At 54.6% G+C, this 22,310-nt stretch overlaps 9 protein-coding genes across 9 annotated transcripts; 4 read left to right on the top strand and 5 right to left on the bottom strand.

The window, feature by feature from the left end:
• Positions 1-119: 119 nt before the first annotated feature.
• On the top strand, positions 120-3,447 carry HMPREF1541_00965 (uncharacterized protein; the record flags this gene model as incomplete). The annotated part of the gene is made up of 3 exons (XM_008713266.1): positions 120-524; positions 580-2,217; positions 2,263-3,447. 3 exons carry the CDS (start codon positions 120-122, stop codon positions 3,445-3,447), a joined length of 3,228 nt encoding a protein of 1,075 aa, XP_008711488.1.
• A 677-nt stretch (positions 3,448-4,124) lies between these two features.
• On the bottom strand, positions 4,125-4,583 carry HMPREF1541_00964 (uncharacterized protein; the record flags this gene model as incomplete). The annotated part of the gene is made up of 1 exon (XM_008713265.1): positions 4,125-4,583. One exon carries the CDS (start codon positions 4,581-4,583, stop codon positions 4,125-4,127), a length of 459 nt encoding a protein of 152 aa, XP_008711487.1.
• Positions 4,584-5,977: 1,394 nt separating this feature from the next.
• Positions 5,978-6,844, bottom strand: HMPREF1541_00963 (uncharacterized protein; the record flags this gene model as incomplete). The annotated part of the gene is made up of 3 exons (XM_008713264.1): positions 5,978-6,288; positions 6,335-6,434; positions 6,482-6,844. The coding sequence occupies 3 exons, from the start codon at positions 6,842-6,844 to the stop codon at positions 5,978-5,980; spliced, it is 774 nt and encodes a 257-aa protein (XP_008711486.1).
• A 412-nt stretch (positions 6,845-7,256) lies between these two features.
• Positions 7,257-8,729, top strand: HMPREF1541_00962 (uncharacterized protein; the record flags this gene model as incomplete). The annotated part of the gene is made up of 1 exon (XM_008713263.1): positions 7,257-8,729. The coding sequence occupies one exon, from the start codon at positions 7,257-7,259 to the stop codon at positions 8,727-8,729; it is 1,473 nt and encodes a 490-aa protein (XP_008711485.1).
• Positions 8,730-8,808: 79 nt separating this feature from the next.
• Positions 8,809-9,797, bottom strand: HMPREF1541_00961 (uncharacterized protein; the record flags this gene model as incomplete). The annotated part of the gene is made up of 2 exons (XM_008713262.1): positions 8,809-9,649; positions 9,712-9,797. 2 exons carry the CDS (start codon positions 9,795-9,797, stop codon positions 8,809-8,811), a joined length of 927 nt encoding a protein of 308 aa, XP_008711484.1.
• Positions 9,798-10,930: 1,133 nt separating this feature from the next.
• On the bottom strand, positions 10,931-13,015 carry HMPREF1541_00960 (uncharacterized protein; the record flags this gene model as incomplete). Its single annotated transcript, XM_008713261.1, has 1 exon — positions 10,931-13,015. One exon carries the CDS (start codon positions 13,013-13,015, stop codon positions 10,931-10,933), a length of 2,085 nt encoding a protein of 694 aa, XP_008711483.1.
• Positions 13,016-16,562: 3,547 nt separating this feature from the next.
• HMPREF1541_00959 (uncharacterized protein) lies at positions 16,563-17,558 on the top strand (the record flags this gene model as incomplete). Its single annotated transcript, XM_008713260.1, has 1 exon — positions 16,563-17,558. One exon carries the CDS (start codon positions 16,563-16,565, stop codon positions 17,556-17,558), a length of 996 nt encoding a protein of 331 aa, XP_008711482.1.
• Positions 17,559-18,110: 552 nt separating this feature from the next.
• HMPREF1541_00958 (uncharacterized protein) lies at positions 18,111-18,630 on the bottom strand (the record flags this gene model as incomplete). The annotated part of the gene is made up of 2 exons (XM_008713259.1): positions 18,111-18,307; positions 18,408-18,630. 2 exons carry the CDS (start codon positions 18,628-18,630, stop codon positions 18,111-18,113), a joined length of 420 nt encoding a protein of 139 aa, XP_008711481.1.
• A 1,653-nt stretch (positions 18,631-20,283) lies between these two features.
• On the top strand, positions 20,284-22,248 carry HMPREF1541_00957 (uncharacterized protein; the record flags this gene model as incomplete). Its single annotated transcript, XM_008713258.1, has 9 exons — positions 20,284-20,459; positions 20,510-20,533; positions 20,582-20,644; positions 20,701-20,711; positions 20,763-21,340; positions 21,399-21,612; positions 21,670-21,781; positions 21,832-21,874; positions 21,928-22,248. The coding sequence occupies 9 exons, from the start codon at positions 20,284-20,286 to the stop codon at positions 22,246-22,248; spliced, it is 1,542 nt and encodes a 513-aa protein (XP_008711480.1).
• Positions 22,249-22,310: the final 62 nt, after the last annotated feature.

The raw sequence follows: 22,310 nt of genomic DNA, 5'->3' as shown, positions 1-22,310 counted from the left end.
TTCACTATTTAAAGCTGCGGTAACTTACAACGTTTGAACCAATGCTCCTCTGGTTCAGCATCTGTTTCATCCGTTGACCATATGCTGTACAACCTTCGTGCCCACGAACCACGTGCATGATGCAGTCACCATGCGGCGCTTTACTGCTTCTGATGCTGATCACTTCTGTGACGGCGCTGGATAGCTCTGGCTCCTTTTCACTACCCAACAAGTTGACACGACGCGCCACGGCCGATGCCGATGTCTATGAGACCCGATTTGACGGCGTGTCATGGGACAATGCCAACTGGCAGCTGACAACCGAGACACTTGACCAAGGACATTATCAGGCACGACTCTCAGTGGCCAATGGCTATCATGGCATCAATGTAGCTTCGCTGGGACCTTTCTTTGAGCTCGATACCTCTGTCGATGGGGACGTGATTGGAGGTTGGCCGTTGTTCGACCGCCGGCAGACTTTTGCCACCATTGCTGGGTTTTGGGATAGCCAGCCGACTACGAACGGAACCAATTTTGACTGGCTCGTAAGTAGAGAAATTTCCACCGCAGGCTGTGTTCGTGCTGATATGAGTTCAACAGGAGCAATATGGTTGGGAGAGCGCTATCTCTGGCATTCCGCACTGGGCCGGTATCATCGTTGACCTTGGCCAGTCGGCGTTCCTAGATGCCTCAACGAACAGCTCCGAGATTGATGACTTCACCTCGACTTTGGATATGAAGAACGGCGTGGTCAGCTGGTCCTTCGTATGGAGCCCTCCTGACCATGATTCTTTCAATATCAGTTACCAAATGTTCGCTCACAAGCTCCACGTTAATCAGGCGTTCATCCAGATGAACATCACTGCCTCGAGCGACGCGAATGCAACCGTAGCGAACGTTCTTAACGGCGATTGTGCTGTTCGGACTCAGCCCGGCGAAAAGGGTACCGATGGCGGGATGATATTCAGCTCTGTTCACCCCGATGGACTTGAGAACGTCACTGCATTCATATATGCTACCATGGCCGTTGACGGAGCCGATCCGTCTAACACGTCAGAAGGGGACCTTGACCGTCCCTATGTGGGAGGCAACGAATCTTCAATCGCTACCGGGCTAGACATTGCGCTGTCTGCGAGTCAAACCGTCACATTTACGAAGTTTGTTGGGATCGCGTCCTCGGATGGTTTTGAAGATCCCAAGAGCATCGCTCGGGATGCGGCCCAATCGGCCAATAGCACTGGCTACTTACCGTCACTGGCAAGCCACGCTTCAGAATGGGCTATTGTGCTTCCTGAGCACTCGGTGGACGACTTCGCTGATCCTTTAAATGGTTCTCTGCCCGACGATCCCTATGCTGTTGAATCTGCCATCCTGGCTGTTGCTAATCCTTATTACATTCTGCAAAATACTCTGTCCGAGAACGCCATGTCAGCTGTTTCGAATGCTTCCATCAACAGCCATTCGGTCTCGGTAGGCGGACTGGGTTCCGATGCTTATGCTGGGCAGATATTCTGGGACGCAGAAACTTGGATGCAGCCCGGCATTGTCGCAACCTTCCCCTACGCTGCCCGGGGTTTCTCAAACTACAGACTCGAGCATTATCAACAAGCTCTTGAGAACATCGATACCGCGTACCAGTCCTCGAAGAATGAGACCGAGTTCTCCTCTGATGCAGCCATCTTTCCCTGGACCTCCGCGAGACGGGGCAACTGCACTGCAACGGGCCCTTGTTGGGACTATGAATACCATATCAATGGAGATATCGCGCAAGCTCTTTCCAACGAATGGCTCGTCTCCGGTGATACAGATTTCTTTGAACAAAACCATTTCCCTATCCACGATTCCATCTCGGTGTTACTTTCCGAAATCCTCGAAAAGAACGGCTCCCAGTGGGCGCTGCGCAACATGACCGATCCTGACGAGTTTGCGAATCATGTCGACAACGGTGCTTTCACTATGCCACTGATCGCCAACACTCTGACAAACAACAACTTCTTCCGAACGTTGTTCAACCAGACGCCCAATGACACTTGGGCTGAACAAGCCGAGAATGTTGTTATCGGTCGAGATGAGAGCGCAAATATCTTGCTTGAGTACACTGGTATGAATGGCTCTATCGAGGTGAAGCAAGCGGACGTTGTACTAGTCACCTATCCGCTGTCGTACACCGGGGAGAACTATACAGCCAACGACTCCCTTTCTGACCTGGACTACTATGCGGCCAAGCAATCTCAGGATGTAAGTCACTCCATCTCCCTCATGCCATCTTCTGACATTTCGCAGGGGCCCGGCATGACCTATGCCATATTCTCCATTGTTGCCAATGAAGTCAGCCCTTCGGGCTGTTCTGCTTACACTTACGCAGTCTACTCCCACCACCCCTACGTGCGTGCACCCTGGTTCCAGTTCTCAGAGCAGCTTGTAGACGAGTTCTCCGTCACAGGCTATCACCCTGCGTTCCCATTCCTTACAGGGCACGGGGGCGCTAACCAAGTCGTCCTCTTCGGCTACCTCGGCCTGCGCCTCTTACCCACCAGCTGGAGCCTGCACATCAACCCAGCTTTGCCTCCACAAGTCCCGCAGGTCCGCTACCGCACCTTCTACTGGCACGGCTGGCCCATCTCTGCCTTCTCCAACCAGACCCACACCACCCTCACCCGTGATCCTGCACTGGAAGGCGCACCAGGGACATCGCCCAACAGCACATACGCGACAGCCTCCATTCCCGTGATAGTTGGCGCGCCTGGCGCCGAAGACACCACATCCTACGATCTACCGCCCAACGGCACACTGGTGGTGCCAAACCGGCAGTACTCGCTCCTCAAGACCACGCCAGGCAACGCCCTACAGTGCCAGTTCGCGGAATCGGAGGCGGATTTTGTCCCTGGGCAATTCCCGATCGCAGCAGTTGATGGAGCGGCGTCTACCAAATGGCAACCCACGGAATCGAGCGAGAACGCGACCATCACCGTCGAGATCCCCGAGGTCGACCAGGGCAAGGAAGTCACGGGCATTCGCTTCGACTGGGGCCAGCGCCCGGCATGGAATTACTCGGTGAGCTTCGCCAACAGCAGCGACGAGGACGGCCAGGTCGTGGCGGCGGGCGAAGCGGACATCAGCGACCCGTGGGACGAGCAGGAAATTGCGCGCATCGTGGCGGTGCAGAGCAATACGACGTACGTGAATCTGACGGGAACGGCGCAAGGCGGCGGTGGCGATGAGGGACCGGTGGTGGCACCGCGGTACGCGACGCTGACGATCTGGGGACATCGCTTTGACACGAATGTCACGGCGGAGAATATGACGGGCGATGGGGCGACGGTGGCGGAGTGGGAGGTCATTGTTGCCGATGATGGCGGGGGTGCGGACGCGCCGGTGAGGCGGGAGATGGGTGTCTTTGGGAGGCAGATGCTAGAGAGGGCCGCGAGTGGTGAGAAGCGGGGGCGGAAGGGGAAGGCGAGGCTCTGAGGCCGAAGCACTGAAGACGGGGAGGTATATAATTTATGCGGTCATGAGGATGAGGCATCGCAGCCTAGGGGGTGAAATAATGCTCTGTAGTTCGTACGCTATGCCTCATATCGTCATTCATGCCTGTCTGTCGCCCGCGCTCTCGTAGCTCGTAGGGTCGCTCTTCCTTCTTGAGCCCGGCCTGCGTCTCTGGCGGGAGCCTCGTTTGTAAATGCTTCAAGGAGTCAAGCTCGCCGCTCTACACAGATGCAGCTTCTGCGATGCCTATATGGTGTCGAGTTTGGTAGTGAGTCTGCGGTGTTGTTTCTTCGCTCTCCACGTAGTGCAGCAGCATATCAATAGCTGCAGCCGGATTGCAGCTAGAGGCTTTTGTGCAGGCCTGCTGTGTTGCTGTCCGTAGAAGGCATCCCTCGCCGTGCGAGTCCGCGATGAGCTGGTGTGTAGATCTGAATATCTCATAGCAGTAGACAAAGCGATGGGCGCATTTGTCTGTAGGCCAGCTGCTCGTTGTGCACGTATCGACGATAGAACGCACGTCCTTTTCACCGGTAGCCGGCTTTCCTTACCCTCAAGCGGAAAGCGCCATCGCCAGGGTTATCCGTAGGACCAGCTTCAGCCTCAGCCTCAGCCTCAGCTTCAGCACCGTCTTTACCTTCAACTTCTTTTCCGGTGTCGCGCTACGACGCACTATGCCCTGCCTGCCCCAGCAACTCCTGCTGCATCCTTAGCAGCTCGTCCTCACCCAAGTCCTTCGCACCGCCGAAGCCTTTCATCCTCTCGCCGCGATCGATGCGCTTCTTCTGCGTCTCCTTCCACTCCTCCACCACCTCCCTGCACCCGGGAATGTACTCCCCGAAACCCAGCTCCGTGAGTGCAGTCTCGATGTGTTCCAGGGAGATGGTCTTCTTGGACTCGCGCTCGGAGATGTCATTGGCTTCCGAGGACAGCATGCGGAGGAACTCGAGCGCGCAGTTGATGAGCATGTCGCGCGCGGGCTTGGTCATGGTCTGGTGCGCGTCTTTGTCTTCTTTGCCGCCGACGCTGGAGAGCTGTGAGAGGACTTCGGTGATGATCTTCTGGACGGTCGCCTTGGGGAGGGAGAGATCCTCGTTGGAGGAGAATTCTTTGTCGGACATGGTGGGAGAAACGTGCGCAAGGTTGACGATGGAGTAATGAATACTCGAGTCGAGGGATGAGGAAGCAGAGGTGTAGTCGCGGAAAGCTGAGGCTGAGCAGCGAAGGAGGGATGGGCAAGGCACGTCTTGAACATAGGCAGGTATGTCCGGAGGTACTTTCCAAGGCCGCCCCGCCCGCCTGCGGTTGAGGGAAGCTGCACGAACCAGATAGTGATTGGCTCTGGCGCTGTTGTGGCTCCACCCAAAATTTCTATGAAGCTGTTCACTGAATTCTGCCATTTCATGCGTCCTTGTTATATCACCATTCAACATCTATCACTCCTGATAGTCAGGTGTGTCATGCCTCGATTGCCGTCAAGTGGTCAAGTCGATATTTCTAGCCACTGTCAATCATCATTGGCTCGGACTGATGACCGGGACTGCGTGTTGCTCATGGTATCCCCTTCGCTGTGAACATGAAGTTTTCCTTGTGGCACCGCGGAATTGTGCCACCGCATCTCGTAAACAAGGTACGCTCATTCTTTTCCCAACCTCCACCGCTGCTCAAAAGGATGAACTATTCGTGTCGCCCCTATCTTACAACAACCCAATTTTGTATGGTGATTACCTGTCCAAACCCAAACCGGACTTTCTGAAACGAGCATCGACTACAAGCACTTGCCACAACTGCTCCGTCCAGTACATGCGCTAACGTTCTGGAAGATAGGTACCATAACACCGCAACAATGCAAGTCTAACTACTGGTCTTGGTAAGCACACCCCTCCCTATCGCAATTTCACTTCGATGATGAGCAACACTTTGTACTATCAAATTCCAAGTCTAGACAATGAGGAACTAACCGGTTCGATTACCTGAACAACCGTCTGCATATCGCTTCTCAGCACTGGTTTCGAATGTCGACTAACAGAATTCGCAGATTCTGTTTGAGTGAGTCATCGAGATCTTACGTGTTTTACCTGTCTTTATCCCCAAGCCGATTTGGGGATCGAAATGCGCAAAGTGCTACAACCGTGTCTTTGTAAGCTGCCTCCCAGTCCTTACTTCTACATCCTATGATGAAGCCTTTCACTCATATTCCATGCTAAGTATGAAGGCATCAGCCTAATGCTTATAATTGAGTATTCATTTTTCATCTTTCGCCTGACCTCTATCACTACATCTTTCCTCCTCCAGTGATATGCGATATCAATGAGTCGCTGACCGTGTCTCAGAACCTTGCTCCAGGATGATAGAAGTATGGACCATGTCCTTTCGATGTACTTGCCGGCCTTCTGTTCACCTGGTGTCATCCGTCACAGGAAAGCAAATGCTGTTATGGTGCCGCGACGTATATCTGAACTGAGTCTGACTGAGCATACTGCAGCCGTGATCGTGTCTACAGCTGGCCTCATACTCATGCGTCCTGGTAGTCTGCCAGCTTCGTATCGTTCCAGGTCAAGAACAGCCCGGAGAGCTCTTTTTTTGCCTCAGTTGCAAGTCGTGCCGTGACATGACCAGGCTTGTCTGCGGGCAAAAGCTTGCCCTGCTCATATGCTCCCACAAATCTCTGCCGGTCTGTTGTATCCATATGCTTGGAAGCATCTCCGCGGATCAGTGTCTGCATTCCAGTTTCCACCATGCCAGGCCTGATAGAAACTGTGGTAATGACTGGCTCTTCTTTGGCTAAAGTTCTTGCGAGATGGTTGATTGCGGCCTTCGAAGCGCCTGTGAGCGTCAGATGGAGCGCAACTCAAAAACTTCTGATGCATACCATAAGGCCCCCAGGTCGTGGTAGAACCTTCAGCGGCTCCAGAAGATGTGATGATTATCCGACCTTGGCTTTCTCGTAGGTAAGGAATAGTATGCTGGATCTGGGTACGAGTCAGTAGTCGTTCGAGGCGCTCGCACTCAACCTCACAATGTCAACAATGCTGAAGAAGTTGACCCTAAACACCCATTCCCACGTCTTCTGCGTACAATCGGCAATCCTTGTCCCGTCGCCCAGCGTTCCATGATTCAGCACCAAGGCATCGATCCGATCGATCTCAAAATGCACCAAGCTCTGCGCAAAGACCGTCGAAACGAACTTTGCATCCGCCGTGTCACCTTTGATGACAAAGACACGGTCTGCGTTGGCCGGATCATTTGCCAGCTCCCTAAGTGCCTTGTCGTTGCTGTTACAGCAGAGCACAAGGCGATGCTTGCGTGCGTCGGCCAGAAGATACTTGCTAATGCTCAGACCGATGCCAGCTGAGGCGCCGGTGACCACAATCGTTGACATGCTGCCAGGTTAAAGCGCTGTGGCTGGTGTTGGACCGACCTTTGGGGCTAGGTCTATGGCTTACGTTTTGGAGGTTTCGGGGAAAGACTTGTGCGGGAGGGTCTCTAAGCAGAGCTTGTGTGCCAGATCAGATGTGTTCGCGACTCCACCCCTCAGATGCCCCACCTTGATATACGCCATTCATGGCGTGGTCGTATGCCTTTGGAGACGAGTGACCTCCTGGCCCTGCTACAGCGTCGTTGGGCGATAGTGCATTGTCAGGATATCCATGAGTCGCCCGTCACCTCCTACGTGGAACGAAGTATCGGTCCGCACCAGTTCGACAATTCCCAAAGGCTATAGCCACCAGGCCATCACAGAGTACACCTCGTCCATTCTGCGCCTCTACCCTTCGAGCCTATAAGCCGCAACTATGGCGACAGTTATCCTCGGCGGCGGCATTATCGGCCTTTCGATCGCACACTGTCTTTCTCTTGAACGTCCGCCCTCTGCACCAGGCAACCCACACATCCACATCCTAGACTCCTCGCACTCCCTCCTCCTCTCCGCCTCCGGATTCGCTGGAGGCTTCCTCGCGGAAGACTGGATGAGTCCCGCTTCAGCATCCCTCGCCGCCCTTTCATTCCGGCTCCACCGGGAGCTTGCTTTGCAGCACGAGGGCCAGAGGCGCTGGGGCTACGCTGGCAGCCAGGTCTACTCGCTCAGCATCGACGGCACTGGAGTTGTCAACCGCAAGAGGGGCCAGTCGCAGGATTGGATCTCCTCTGGTACCAGCCGTGCGAACGCTGCACCAGATCTTCCCCCCTCCACCTCCTCGTCGGGGGACCCGCCCAACTCGACTGGCTCTCAAGTCGAGACTTTTAACCCAGATGGCTCCCCGGCCTGCTTCACAGCCCAGCCCGGCGGCACTCTGTCCACAATCGGTATGCCCTCCGACTGTGCTCAAATCCACCCCCGGAGCCTCTGCTCCTTCCTCCTCGCGCAGTGCCAGTCCCGCGGCGTGCAGCTACACCTCTCCGCCACCCCAACTTCCATCGTTACCGACAATGACAGCAGCACCCTCACCGGCCTCCACTACACGTCTCCGACCACCGAAGGGACCACGTCTCTCGATTGCAGCAATCTCGTTTTGGCAGCCGGGCCTTGGACCCCCTCCCTCTTCGCCACTCTCTTCCCACACGCCTCCACCCGAATCCCCATCTATCCCCTTGCAGGCCACAGCGTCCTTGCCAAGTCACCACGCTACGTTGCCCCGTTTCCCCTCTCTCGCAACGAAGGCCCACCTTCCTCCAAAAACAAATCCGGCGAGCAGCAGCAGCAGCACATCTGCTATGCCGTCTACTGTTCACCCACGCCAGCCTCCTTTATAGGCCACGCCTGGACCTACGCACCCGAAGCGTTCGCGCGCCTGTCCCCCGATGGCCAGACGGAGATCTGGGTCGGCGGGCTGAACGAGCCGGACCTGGCGCTGCCGCCGCGTGCGGAGGATGTGAAGCCTTTGCTGGCGAAGGGTAAAGGGTATGAGGCGGCGAAGAGGGAGATGAGGGGATGTGCGGTGCAGTTGTGCGGAAGGGCGATGGGGGACGGAGGACAGCAGGGTGATTTAGGGGGGAGGAATGAGGATGATTTGAGGGATGTGAGTGAGGGGTTGTGCTTTAGGCCGGTGAGTGAGACGGGAGTGCCGGTGGTGGGGAGGGTAGGGAATGAGATGTTGGGAGGGGTTAAGACTGCTGGAGAGAAGGGAAAAGGGATGGGCGGTGTGTTCGTGGCGAGTGGGCATGGGCCTTGGGGGATAAGTCTGAGTCTGGGAACCGGAAAGGTGGTCAGTGAGATGGTTCTGGGGGAGACTTTGAGTGCTGATGTATCGAGGTTGGCCCTGGGGTGAAGGACAGGAGGAGCGAGTAGGATTGTTTCTACCTGGATGTCGTGTACTCACTCACCAACTCTATCATGCTCTATGCCCACTAAGCCTTTCTCCCAACGCTGACTGCATAGACAAACCTCGCCTCCCGCTGCCGCAGGCTCTCCTTGCATTTCCTCTGCACCTCGCTAATCTCACCTTCACTCATCTTGCCAGTCATAACCCTATTGATCACATGATGGAAGAACGGCAGCATCCAGGTCAACACGTACTGCCCGAGTTTCTCCTCCGCAGGGTTGCTGGCATGCTTGGGGCCGAACCACCAGTCATAACGCCAGGTCTGAATGGCCACGAAGCCTGCGTTGCGCATCAAGCTCTGTGCGTTGAAGCCAGACTCGAAATCCAAACCCGTCTTCGACGCCTCGATACGCAGAAGACGGAGCCACTCAAACTCCTCGCCGGGCGCGGAGGACTCGTCAGAGATAACCTTGCCCGATGCGTCGAGAACGATGAAGTTGAAGTCGTGCACCTCCATCCAGCCGCCCGTGCGGAGCAGATCGTGACCAATCTTCAGATAAGAGCGCCAGTCGCTCATGCCCAGCGCCAGCAAGCGGGAGAAGACAAAGTCGTACTCCCCGATTCCAGGTGCTCCACCCGCATTCAGAGCGTCAGGCCCCTTGAGGATGTCCGCGACCAGATACTGAATGTTCGGCCGCTTCTCCCTGATACCTCCGGGCACGGGACTCAGGTCAACCCCGTAGACATGGGCTTGCGGGAAGCGGGCAGCCGCAGCGTCAGAACACACGCCCGTGCCGCAGCCTACGTCTAGCAAATTATTGACGCTCGCAGGAAGCGGGGCATGGAACTCTGACTGCTGACCATGCGACGCGTAGACGTCGCGCAGGAGGCGGCATTGGTACTCCAGGCGGACGTGCTCTGGTGCACTAGACGAAGACGAACATTTAGTGTTCTGGTGTCCCGCCGGGTAGGCCGGGGCGGGACTCACTCGTTGGGCAGCACGTAGGCTGCGACCTTGTCATGGTATGCGGGCGTATAGCTGCCATCTATGCCTTGTGGGCTGTCCATCGTCATGTTAGGGTTGTCGGCATGGGTGCTGGTGAGCGTGGAGGCTGTGGTTGCCATATTATCAGACGAGCAGAGTTGTCTTCGAATGTTGAGGCACGCAACTGCTGCGTCGGACTGGGCGTGGCTGCACTGTTACTTCCCAATATTATCTTCTGTCAGGGTGGAAAATGGCAATGCTTTATACGTCCCGTAACAGGTGCATAGGTGCAAAGGTTCTTCGACCCACATGAGCTTGAAACTATCTGGTTCACAAAGCAGCTGCTGGGTACCTGAAGAGTCGGCGAACACGAGATGGTCCCGTGCGATACTGCCAGGACAATTTCTCAGCCGGGTCATCGTACCATTTGCTTGTCATCCGCTCGTATGCATTGATCCAAGAGGTCGGCGTCACTTCATTCCCGGCAACTGGCGGCCGAGTTACCAGGATATGCTTCGTGCTGTGCCAAGATTAAGCCAATACCACTGCCGCCTTACGTTGTTGCTGACATCGCTGGAGTAATATGGCGGGCCTCATTGAGGAGACCGGGCGGAGACTGGATCAGAGGCAGCCAAAACCAACCACGATTCGTCCGGCGCACCGTCTTTCGAAATGTACCTCACGCCATTCTAAACCATCCTTTCAGGATGAACAAATAGCTTGGTCTCCTCCTACCCTAATAAGTCGGCTCTTCAAAGTCCGACAAGACTTTTCTAGGTCTTGCTCCAGCGTCAATGGAGGCCCTGCAAGGCTCGGAGTCGGGTAGTCAGATCCTTGTAGGTCTGCTGCCTTACAGTCCAATAGGGCTGTTGCATTTCCGGGTCTTCTTCCAAAGAGGCTTGTCGAAGCTTGGACTTCCACTCTATCGCGACTATGTGATTTGTATTGTAAACCTCCGCCATCTCTAGCGAAGAGACGGCACATTACGTCAACGCCGCCGCAAAAACGAGATCCAGGTAACGAGCGAGACCGATGGCGTGAGCGGACGCTGACGTGTGGAGTCCGAGGCGTGGATAACGGCTTATGACCGAGAAACAGGATGTGAAGAGGGGAAGGCAGTTCGATGTTCTGACTATGTTACTCTGTCATGTGCTGTGCTCCTAGACACCGTGTAATGCAAAATGCAGAACTGAAGATTCGTATATGATCTGTAGTCTTTCGTCTACACATTGGGACTCAGCAAATCGCTCTTGACACAGAGCTCGACGCTCTCGGCGCTAGCCTGCAGGAATCGTCGTGCTTCAAGCCCGACCCAGATCTTCAGAAGCGAAAAGTCACCCTCCTTAAACGTCTTGAACACAGCCTTCGGATCCGTGCTGCCAATCTGTCGCAGGATGGGCAAGGCGCTCTTGAAAAGGTCTAGATTCGGGTCGAGACTACGACCTATACCTTCTAAGAGAAGGATTGAAATGACCACGTTGACGAAGTCACCTTCCATGCGGACGTGGTGGGATCGAACCATTGAGAGAACTTCGGAGAGCACATCGCCGATCTTGATGTTGCCCAGTGCGAAAGTTCGACCCTTGACGCCCAGCACGAGATGCTGCATGCGCAGCGCAAAGACCTCTCCATTTACGACAGCTTCTGGTGAGCGGCATCTTTCGATCATGAGATGTCCTGCTTTGTAGCCGTCAAACTCGGCCACGGCACGGAACAAGTCGAGAAAATTGCTGCGGTTCTCGCTGTTTAGCTCAGTGACGAGACCGGTGTCGATGAAGATCAACTGTGGACGATAGCCCTCCGAATCAATCTTAGCAAGGGCTCGATGCCACTCAGGTTTATTACCCATATGAGGGCGGAGGCGGGCGAGAACAGCCTCAGTTTCATCGATCTCATCAGGAGAGGACGGTTGGGTCGGGTCCTGCCGGGAGCTATAGGGCAGATGGACATCAGGCTGTTTTGGCTTGTAGAAGCGGACCATGATATTCCCAGGGTGAAGATCGGCATGTACGAAGTTGTCGATGAGAAGCATGTGAAGAAAGGCGTCCAGACCTTCGTCTGCAATTTCCTTCTGGAAGACTCCACCACCTGACTCGAGGAAGGCGGACATGGGAATACCCTGGGCAAACTCTTCAACTAGAACCTGTCGAGTGGTGTAATCAGAGTACGGGTGTGGAAACCAAGCCGTGGTCCGCTTCTGAAAGTGTTTCCGAAAAATGGTGAGGTTGGCTGACTCTATGCGTAGGTCGAGCTGCAGACGCATCATCTCACCAAAATTCTCGACTTCGTTGGGCAGATCCAGCCATTCTAGAGTGGGAACAGCATTGATGATGGCGGCAAAAAGGCCCATGATCTTCAAATCCCGCCTCACGATTCGCTCCACCTTGGGATGAAGGACCTTTATCGCGACGTAGGACGAGGGCACGCGCTGAGGCGAGGACTTTGCGATCGCATCCACATTGCGGCGCACTCTACTTATGAGGGTCTTGGAGGAGCTGTGGTCCAGGTCGCTATCATCTGGTTTGGCGATATCCGGCTTTAACCTTGCCTTGTAGACTTGTGCTATTGCACCAACGCCGAGTGGCTTCTCATGAAATTCGTCGAAGATGTCTTCAAAGCGACGACCGCCAAAAGCTGTCGAGATGGTTCTCTTGGTGTAGGCCAGAGAGTGTGCCGGGGCATTGGAGTGTAGCTCCGACATAACGGTACACATCTGTGATGGAAAGATGTCGGTCCGGGAGGCAGCCCACTGGCCCAGCTTGATGAAGGCAGGTCCTGCTCGCTCCATCGAGTTGACGAGGAAGCCATACCACCAAATAGTTCCGCTTCTCTCGTTGTCCCTGTCTTTTCTCCTCGCGCCAATCCATACCATCGGAATCGTGGCGATGACGGGAACAAAGATAAAAACCAAATGCAGGAATCGCAACCCAGTGGCCACAGGTTCGTGTATATACTGATCGAGAACGTAGACAATGGTTCGATATACTCTTGAGAGGCCATGCGCATTCTCCGGGACTTTTTTGCTAATTTCTTCTCGCGACGCCGCAAGCATGTGCTGCTCGCCCGTTTCGCCCTCTTTATTGTCATCTTGACTCAGCTCTACGAAGACGGCAGGAGTCAGCGCCGCGGCGGCGAGCAAATATGGATGCGTCCTCTGACGAGAATCCTTGAATCTGTACTTGGAGGCTGGTGTCGACGACGAGGACGCCCCGCGAGACAAGGTGTAGGCTCGAACGGACTGGAACGACGCGCCGCCGGAGAAGACGCGTCTGCCGCAGCTGCGGCCGAACGACACGATGATTCTCATCTCTCACGACGTATGCGCATCATGGGCATTGAAGAACGGCACCAAGGAATACTAATTATGCAGTGTCGTTGCAGTGTACGGAAATGAACCGAGTGATAATGTTGACTCGACCGGGCGGGCGATGAAGCTATGACGTCGGTAGCCTGGAAATCCACTCTTCAGCCGTGTCTACCGTCCACACCTTGTGAGCGATTTCTCGACTGGCAGCTTCTTCGTCTTCTGCTCATCGCTTTCATCAATTTCCGTGATGGTCACTACGATGGCAAATTGAGACGGACGCCTTGTGCTAGTCTCTATCTGCTGCGGTGTCCGTTCCAAGCTGGAGCATGTGTGCCCAATGGACCTGTAATCTGTTGGGCCAGTTGATCAAGATGGGTGCCGGCTTTCGCAGAAAACACAACCTACGTCCTGTATGAGGTAGATCTGCTGCGATGCTGGACCGTGACAAGGTGCGTTAACATATCCACCACTGCCATGCCTACTCTTCGACGCTCCTGGACGTCTCAGCGTGCAATGTGTGTTTATCTTCTCCTTGCATACGTGTACTACCACCACTGCTTCTAAATCACAATGATTTCCTCAATGAACACTCTAGGAATATGATGCGATGATGTGGTTGAGTGGGGTGCTAGGTGGCTAGAGCTCAACGGCTACATCTTCTCCATTGTCATGTCACCCACTGTATGCCTCACTGAATATTCCCTTACGGTATGCCGAAAAGCTTTCTCGTAATCCGAAAAGTATTATACCGTGAAGACGCCAGCTATTATGGGTACTTGGTGCAGTGGCTATAGGCGTGATGATTGTAACTGCCTTCTTCCATGGCCTCTCCATGCCCATGTCGGTCTACTCTACGTTTACTTTCCAGCAATACCTCTCACAGCTTGATTCGCCTTACGATAACATGAGCCCTGGTTAGAGCTCGGTACAGCACTGGAGACCGCCCATCGTTACCTTTGCCGGGCTCCCAGCACTTTTCTCGTGCTCAGTCACTGGATTGATACCTTCAACAGAATCTTGTCGAAGACGGGGGACTCCTCGACGAGGTCATATTCGTGCCCACATCGGCCTCGTCTGGAGATCTTGGCTGGATATGAGACATACTCAGAGACGTGGTCTTGTTCCCTACTCACTGGTCCAATGGCCTTCGAAGTGGACCTTGATCATGATTTAGGCTCTCAAATGGTCATGCTTGAGGATGGTCAGAATTTCTCTACAACTTTTGGGTAAATCATGGCACGTGACTGAGCTCTTCTTGCAGTCACTTGACGACACTTTTGAGAGCAAGCCGCTGTCCCTTTTCATCCATGCAGAGAACATCTATCTTTCGCCAAAAGCCTTCGCATCAATGGTCCTTAGCTATCAGACAGCGCCGCAATACTCCATTGTCCAAGCAAATATGGTTAAGCAGCAGGTGCTTGCCTGGCTGCACATGAAACTGGGCACAGCCAGGCCCTATCAACCCGAAGTCGCAGGCGGACGACCGGAGTCTGATCATGGCGCCAATCCGATGGACGCTGGCAGTGATCACCAGGCCCTGTACGAGCTATTGACTGAGACCGGCCCAGATTATAAGAGAAAGCCATTGACCAATGACTGAGCTCGTGCTCGGAGAGCGTCTTGCTGGCTTGGACCGCTACCGCTTTCCGCTTTACACATACGGATCGGAAACGATCTCGCTGTTGCTGTTTGTTGCCAGCGTCAGCAGTACTCTCAATCGCACCCTTCCTATACGATGTCAGCGAAGCAGATTTTAGCGCGCTGGATCGTTGCAGATGAATTGTTCGGGAAGAAGCTGACAAGCCGAGGCGCCGTCATCGACGGCAATGCAGTGGCAGCGAGATTTCTGCCCAAACATGTTGGCAGCAGCCGCCAGCCAACTGAATGGTTCGACGGTGAAGAAACAACAAGGGAGGCGAAAAAACCGCGGTGAACACCGATCTGTTGGACGGTTTCCTGGCCTGTGCCAATGAGATGTGCTAGGGAAAACCTTGATGCTCAGGAGTAGTGACATGGAATCGTGGATGAAGATGCAACTGCAAGCAGCGGCCCAGGTATAGACCTAAATCGCCTGTTGACCCCGGCAAAGGAAAGTGGTATACCCCCAGCAACGAGGTTACAGGATCCCTGATGGGCCAAACAACAACACAATATGCCCAGGACCCCAAGTACAGGAAGAAATTGGAAGTCATGCGTTCTGTTAGCTACGTTCGACTAATTTACCCGTACAAGAGTGCTGTGATACACGACACCTCATCCGGAGAAAAGCCCTCGTCATGGGTGTCGTGGACACTTCTCTTGGCGGCATCAGCTTGAAACAGTGCCGAGCTCTCGCTCGCTTCGCCGACCGATTTTCTCTTGCCCAACTGTTGGCCCTGGTGGCCTAGCCACAGCCTGATGGGCGTTTCAGTGTATACTCCGTACCGGCGGCTCCATGGGCGATAGACGGGTGACGATCGTGGCTTGAATCGTCTCGAAGCGAGCCAGGTCCTCTCAGGGTCATCGCCTGTAAATTTGAACACATTTTTCGATTGCGAATGCATCCCTTGCTCCGCAAAGTCCATGCTGCGAGGCTCGGACTTGGACTGCAGTACTGAGTTCACGAATTTCCGAATCGAAACAGCAGTTGTACAGGGACTGATGAGGATGGTGCGACCGGGCAGCTACAGGTCATTCGCGCCAAGCCTGGCGATATTAGCCGGCGGAAGGGCCTGGCGGACAGAATACACGTACATAGCACCGAGCGGAGTCCTCGAAACGGCCTCCCTATGGCCGGGTCTACAGCGGTAGAACCGCGGAGGTGCTGAGTCTCCTGATCCAGTCCACGTCGCCTAGTGGCGGCTCCCAAAGACCCCGACTCATACAGCTTGGCACACCTATCCGCTCCACCACGCTCGCCCCTTGAAGTTCGCGGCAGCAGCGTTCGGAGATGTCACCCGTGCTACGAGTACGGAGTACAGCCATGGACTCTCTAACGACCACGTGGTCTACTTCGCCAACACTTTCCCAGACACCACAACGTCCACCGACCGCTTTCGATGCTGAAATTTTGGTAAGAAGCCACTTTTATCCACTAAACATGTTGTCATCCACAGCCGTGGCCCTAGATTTTGGTACATCTAGCAATGTATTTGGTTGAGCATCCGTGGGTTTTCTCTTGAATTGTGGATACCCAGTTGGCGCCGAAAGTCCTAAGCTCGTCCTAGGCTCGCCGCGTCAGGGGCAGCCTGTCTTCGGCTATGACTTCGACCCCAGTCTTCAAACACGCCACCACGTGAACCTGGTCGACCGTCCACGACAGGACCGCTTCAGCAAGGAGTCTCGGAAAAAGTTCATAGGCATGTCTACAGGTATATTATCCCGTCTGCGGCTTCGACCATTTTGCCCTCTCTTCATTCAGCTCAGCAGGTCTATCATTCACAGTCGTTCACTTCTACGTTCTTTGCATCGCCGCTTCATTGATTGAAGCCGCTTACATTCTTTTTCTTACAGCAACAGCAGTACAACTCTTCCTTGGAAGTCAGCATCTCATCATCAGCTCGACACCATGGCTGCAATGAAAATCAACTCGATTGTCGGCGCTCTGGCCTTCGCCAGCACGGTCTATGCTCATGGCCACGTCAAGAGCTACACCATTGGCGGTCAGGAAGTGGAAGGAGGCGTCAATGGCGGTCTGGGCCGGAGCCCCCGCCCTGACACTGCGGCGTGGGTAGCCGACAATCTGGATAACGGCTTCGTTAGCGACCCGACCAGCCCAGACATCGTCTGCCACAAGGGTGGTGAGCCTGGCACTTCTAGTGTCACGGTCGCTGCAGGCGACACCATCACCATGAACTGGGACACCTGGCCAGAGTCACACAGCGGTCCGGTCATTGACTACCTGGCCAGCGCTGGCTCCGATTTTGCTGGCGTCAGCAAGTCTTCCCTCCAATTCGTAAAGATCGCGGAGGCTGGTCTCTCTGGAGGTTCCTGGGCGGCTAACGAACTCATCGCGAATGGCAACACCTGGCCCGTCACCATCCCAAGCTCGATTGCTCCGGGTAATTACGTCCTACGCCACGAAATCATCGCCTTGCACGAGGGAGGCAATCCTGGAGGCGCCCAGTTCTACCCCCAGTGTGTCAACATCGAAGTCACCGGCTCCGGCAGTGACTCTCTGTCCTCCGGCACCGTCGGCACCCAGCTGTACACCGCCAACGACCCTGGCGTTCTCTTCAACATGTACAACAACCCCACAAGCTACCCTATCCCCGGCCCCCCTTTGATGGCCGGCGGTGGTTCTGGCAGCAACCCTGGCTCCGGCGGCAACGGTGGCAGCGGCGGCAGCGGCACAACCAATCTGCCCGCCCCGGCGCCGACAACGACTCTCCAGACCTCAACTGTCCCTGCTGCTACTCCTACCACAACCACTCCTGCGAACGGTGGCTCTGGCACCGTCGCGCAATACCAGCAGTGCGGCGGCCAAGAGTTCACCGGCCCAACCACTTGCCAGTCCGGCCTGACCTGCACGGAGCTCAACCCGTACTACTTCCAGTGCTTGTGAGGTGTTCGTGGTCACTACTGGAAGGAAAGGAAGGTGAAATGGTCCGCCAGTATGGACGTTCGATGGACGCAGGCAAGTTCCATGTCTGCTGCTTGCTTTTTGTTTTATAGTTTCTTGCTGAGCTGTTTCTTTCGATTCTCGCCATGAGACAAAACCAGTTTTTGAAGTCAAATGATGAATTCAGTGTTTTGACACACCTTTGTGCAAATCCTCTGGCCTTTTTCCCCGTGATCGCTTTGTTTCTCGCCATCTGACACACTCCCCGGTTAAACCTTCGCTTCCATTTGCGCTTCCTAGCCTGGGGATGGAAGAGACATTGATTGATTTGGAAGTCTTCTGTATCAGAACAGGTGCGGTCTGCAATAATCGCTGACCGTATCCCGCAGCAGCGACCAAAGAAGCAAAGCGCCAGCTACCGGAAGGTCGCTCTGTTGGTTGCGACTGCCCAGCATCCCGCGTCAGGATGCCGCCATAAACGCGGTCTTACGAGGCCCCTTAAGTTGCTCACCAGTGACCCGCCAGGCAAGATAACTGTTGAGGTCTTTGCCATTCTCAATGCTGCGCCAGAGCCCATGCCGCAAGACTGCACAAGGGCGGTCCCCACAGACATAGCACCAGCGGCCCATACTCGCCAACGCGCCAGTACCGCCGCCCTACCCACCAGCCGCCGCCCAGCAGCGCCCAGAACAGCGCGTGCTCATCTCGGCCTTGCGGCCCGTTCGTCGCGCTCCAGCGGTAATTCAATATGGCTGTTTGAAAGTCCTCGCGTCAGTGTGCTTGGCTAGTACCAAACGTCCGTCATCGCAGGAGAAAAGGGAGGACTGGGGATAGTGGCTAAATGGAACGTACCCGCAGCGAAGATCCCGACGGTCATGTGCTCAAAGCCGACTCTGGCGGCGGCGAGGCCTACGGCGTGCGTGGGAGAGTCGGATCTGCCCTGGAGGGCGCGGAGCGTGGGGTCGACGTTCTGTCGGCCGAAGATGATGTGCCCTGGTACCGCGAGGGCGTTGAGCAGGGAGGCGGTGAGGAAGAGATAGGGGGAGATGTTGGTGTTGGTGCTGGTGCTGGCCATGCTCGATGGTGTGGTTCACTTGTGGATGTGGGTCCAGGTGGTCTCCTGGGCTTTCAGGAGGGGATGATTGGGGATTTTCTGCTGGGGTTTGGTACAGTGCTGGTGGTGCTACCAGGTTCCGTGCTGTGGGTTTCGGGGCACAGGAAAACCTTCGGGAATTTCTGTGATGTCGTGTCTGAGATTTAAGCGGCAAAGATAGATTCTGCAGACAGCTTGTCCAATTCGTGCGAGAGTACAAGATGAGTGCGTAGAAGGAGGCTCATTGATCATGCAGTGACAGGTCTTGCGGGGGCGGAGTGTTATGTCCCCACTCCGGCGGCAGCTTGGCAACAGGCAGTAAAAGTTGTGGGTCTCGCCTCAGTACCCTCAGCTCAAGAGTTCACGGAGATGCTCTTCAAACATGAGAAATCTGCTGTTATGTGAGAAAGATAGTGAATGTCTGAATGAAGGATCGACGAAAGCCACATGTCATGCAAAGGGGCTTGGGTCTCGGTACTTCGACTCTTGTATGAGCGACCCGGGCTGCTCCACTCTACCTTTTTAATCAAGATATTCGGCCCGGGACACACTTATATGCTCATGGATCTAGGCTACTATCGCTATGCTGGATGGATATCGGTGCAAGTGTTGGGTGATAGGTCAATTTAGGTGGGCCTATTCACCTGGAAAGACGATATTCCGGATGGGACCTAATGATTCAATGGCAGTCAGATCTGAATCTGGGGCACTGCGGGCTGGGGAGGGCACCAGGACATGTTGAGGTAATGTCTTGGTCGATTGGCTATATGCTCTTTCAAGCATCTGCCTGTCGAGCTCTGACATATTGAGCAAGTAACACTGCTTTTACTGTTCATGACACAGCTCGGTGTTGTACTGTCGCCCAGAGCCTCGTATGGGCCGACGGATAAATACTGTTTCCCGCCTGATCGTTCTCCCTACCTAGCACTCCGGTTATCCAGGAGCGCCCATGTTCCGACAAGCTTCAAACGCCATGCTCTCCTGGATGATACGCGTAGCATGTGTCGCCTAAGTTCTTCAGTCTTTTCTGCAGGCGCAATACACGTCGATTAGAGCGAATTATAGATGGGCACATCCTTAATTCATGACCGACCGGTGCCGATGCCGTTCCCGGGTGGGCAATGTTGCAACCTTTAATTGCCACGCGGAATCAGACCATGGGGGTGGGCAGCGGGGCCGCGAATCAGCATTGATTTAGCCTCGAGTTCAAGCACCCTAAGCGGGGTCCTTGGAGATGCTTATGGAGTCTTGTGCCGTGATGACCGGGGCTGGCTGGTTTACTCAACCGAGAGCCAAAGCCAGGAGCCTTGGTCACACCCAGAAAGCCATCTCCCCGGCATAGCCGTTGGGTGCTCTGTCGCCCGGTGACCCAACCCGCGATACGAGAGCCTCCATTTCAGTCTCCTAGATCAGCCCCCGACCTTCCTTGTTTGGGGGCTAGATGCTCTCCAGGCCCCACGTGCCATCAACCCCAGGCTTTAGTCCTCATGCGAGCCGCGGATCGAGCGCGTCACTGACGCAGAGCTCTGGTGCGGCAGTCAGGATATGTACTTAAAGCCCAGCAGCTCCAATTGATCGACAGTCTCTCGCCCTCACATCTAATCCCAAGGTCCTGCGCATCGATTAATCGCCACGATGTCTGAGATCAAGTACCAACAGGAGGTGCATGACGCCGACATCTTGGGTGACAAAGCGCACATGAGCCATGATGAAGCCCTCCACGATGCAGTGCTTACCCCCGATGAGAAGCTCATCGAGAAGAAGTTACGACGACGCATTGACAGCCGTATCATGCCACTTGTTGTCCTTGTGTAATTGATTCCGTCGAATATCCCTGAACTTCGTTAACCCGAGCCCACAGGTACTTGATGAATTACATAGACCGGTATGCCAAAGCCTACGTCTCGTATCTACCCTACTGATTTGCATCTAGCAACAACTATGCCGCGGCTCGTTTGCAAGGCCTTGAGGACGATCTGGGTTTGACTGGCGAAGAGTAAGTTGTGTCTGGCATGGCTGGGACGAACACGATCACTGATCCATCTCTTGCAGGTATCAAACTGGTAAGACAGAGGCAATGGGCGCTTGACGAGCAGACACTAACATAGTACAAGGTCTCTCGATCCTCTTCGTTGGCTACATTCTCGGACAAGTCCCTTCAAATCTCATGTTGAATCATCTCGGCCGGCCATCTCTGTATCTTGGCTTCTTCACCACCGCCTGGGGCCTTGTTTCTGCCCTGACGTGCTTGGTCAAAAGCTACGGCAGCATTGTGGCATGTCGATTTATACTTGGTATTGTGGAGGCTCCTTTCTTCGCCGGAGTCTTGTTCTATCTATCCAAATGGTACACCAAGGAAGAGCTCAATCTGCGCATGTCCATCTTCTATTCCGGCTCCCTGATCAGTGGCGCTTTTGGCAACCTGATCGCCGCTGGCATCTTGAGCGGGCTGGCGGGCAAACGAGGCCTCGCTGCTTGGCAGTGGCTATACATTATCGAAGGAACAATCACTGTTGCTATCGGCCTCTGCATCATGGTCATCCTCCCAGACTTTCCCCACACCTGGAAGCGCCTTAGCCCTGAAATGCAACACGTCGCCAACCGTCGTCTAGCAATTGAAGCTGCGGAGGCCGATGTCGACGAAGCTGGTGGCATGTCTCAAATCAAAGGCTTCAAGCTGGCAATGAAAGATGTTGGTGATCCCACCGGAAGACTCACTTTGAGCGCATCAGTGCTAATCATTTGTCTAGTCCAAAACCTACGTTCTAGCCATCGCTTACATGTGCATCACTGGCGCGGCAGGTTTCCAGAATTTCTTCCCAACTTTGACCGCAACGTTGGGCTACAGCCATACTATCTCCCTTCTACTATGTGCACCACCCTACATCTTTATCACTATCTGGGCTCTAGCGCATAGCTGGATCAGCGACAAGGTGCACATGCGCTTCTGGTTCTTCATGTACCGTAAGTCTCTTGGTAGACCTGCATCGACTGGCAGAGGCACTAACCGCAAATCTGCAGCAATCCCTATTACGATTGTCGGCTTCCTCGTCTTCATGTTCACCGAGAGTTTCGGAGCAAAGTATTTTTCGCTGTTTCTAATGTGCTTCATCTTCGCAATGAACGGTACCTGGTGAGTTCCTTCGGCTCATGCTCTTCTTTGTGCACTAGTTGACTGTCCAGCTACGCATGGATTGCGTCCGCCATCCCTCGGCCCCCAGCCAAGGTAAAATCCTCTAACTGCCCTCTTATTGATCCGTCAAGCTAATGGCATAACAGAGGGCTGCGGCCTTCGCCTTTATCAACTCGATCGGTAACTCAGCGAGTATCTGGACACCATTCGTATATCGCAAGCAGGACGCACCCCACTACCGGCCGGCGCTTGGTATGAACATCGGCCTCCAAGCCATCGCTGCGCTATGTGGTATGACGATGTACATTATATTGAGCAGGGCCAATAAGAGACTTGACAGACTTGCGGATCAGGACACCCCCTTGGGACAGAAGGATCTGGCTAGATTGGAGAAGACTGCGCAGATGGAAGGTATTGATATTGGGGCGGCGAGGATGTTACAGAAGGGCTATCGTTACATGATCTAGGTGCCTCACATCTCGTTAGGCGGTTTGTACAGGGCCTCACTCGTTCGTACCGACAATCCACG

The sequence above is a fragment of the Cyphellophora europaea genome, assembly GCF_000365145.1.
Source record: "Cyphellophora europaea CBS 101466 unplaced genomic scaffold supercont1.1, whole genome shotgun sequence".
In the NCBI taxonomy this organism is placed as follows: Eukaryota; Fungi; Ascomycota; class Eurotiomycetes; order Chaetothyriales; family Cyphellophoraceae; genus Cyphellophora; species Cyphellophora europaea.
This window is presented reverse-complemented; position numbering and strand designations above follow the sequence as displayed.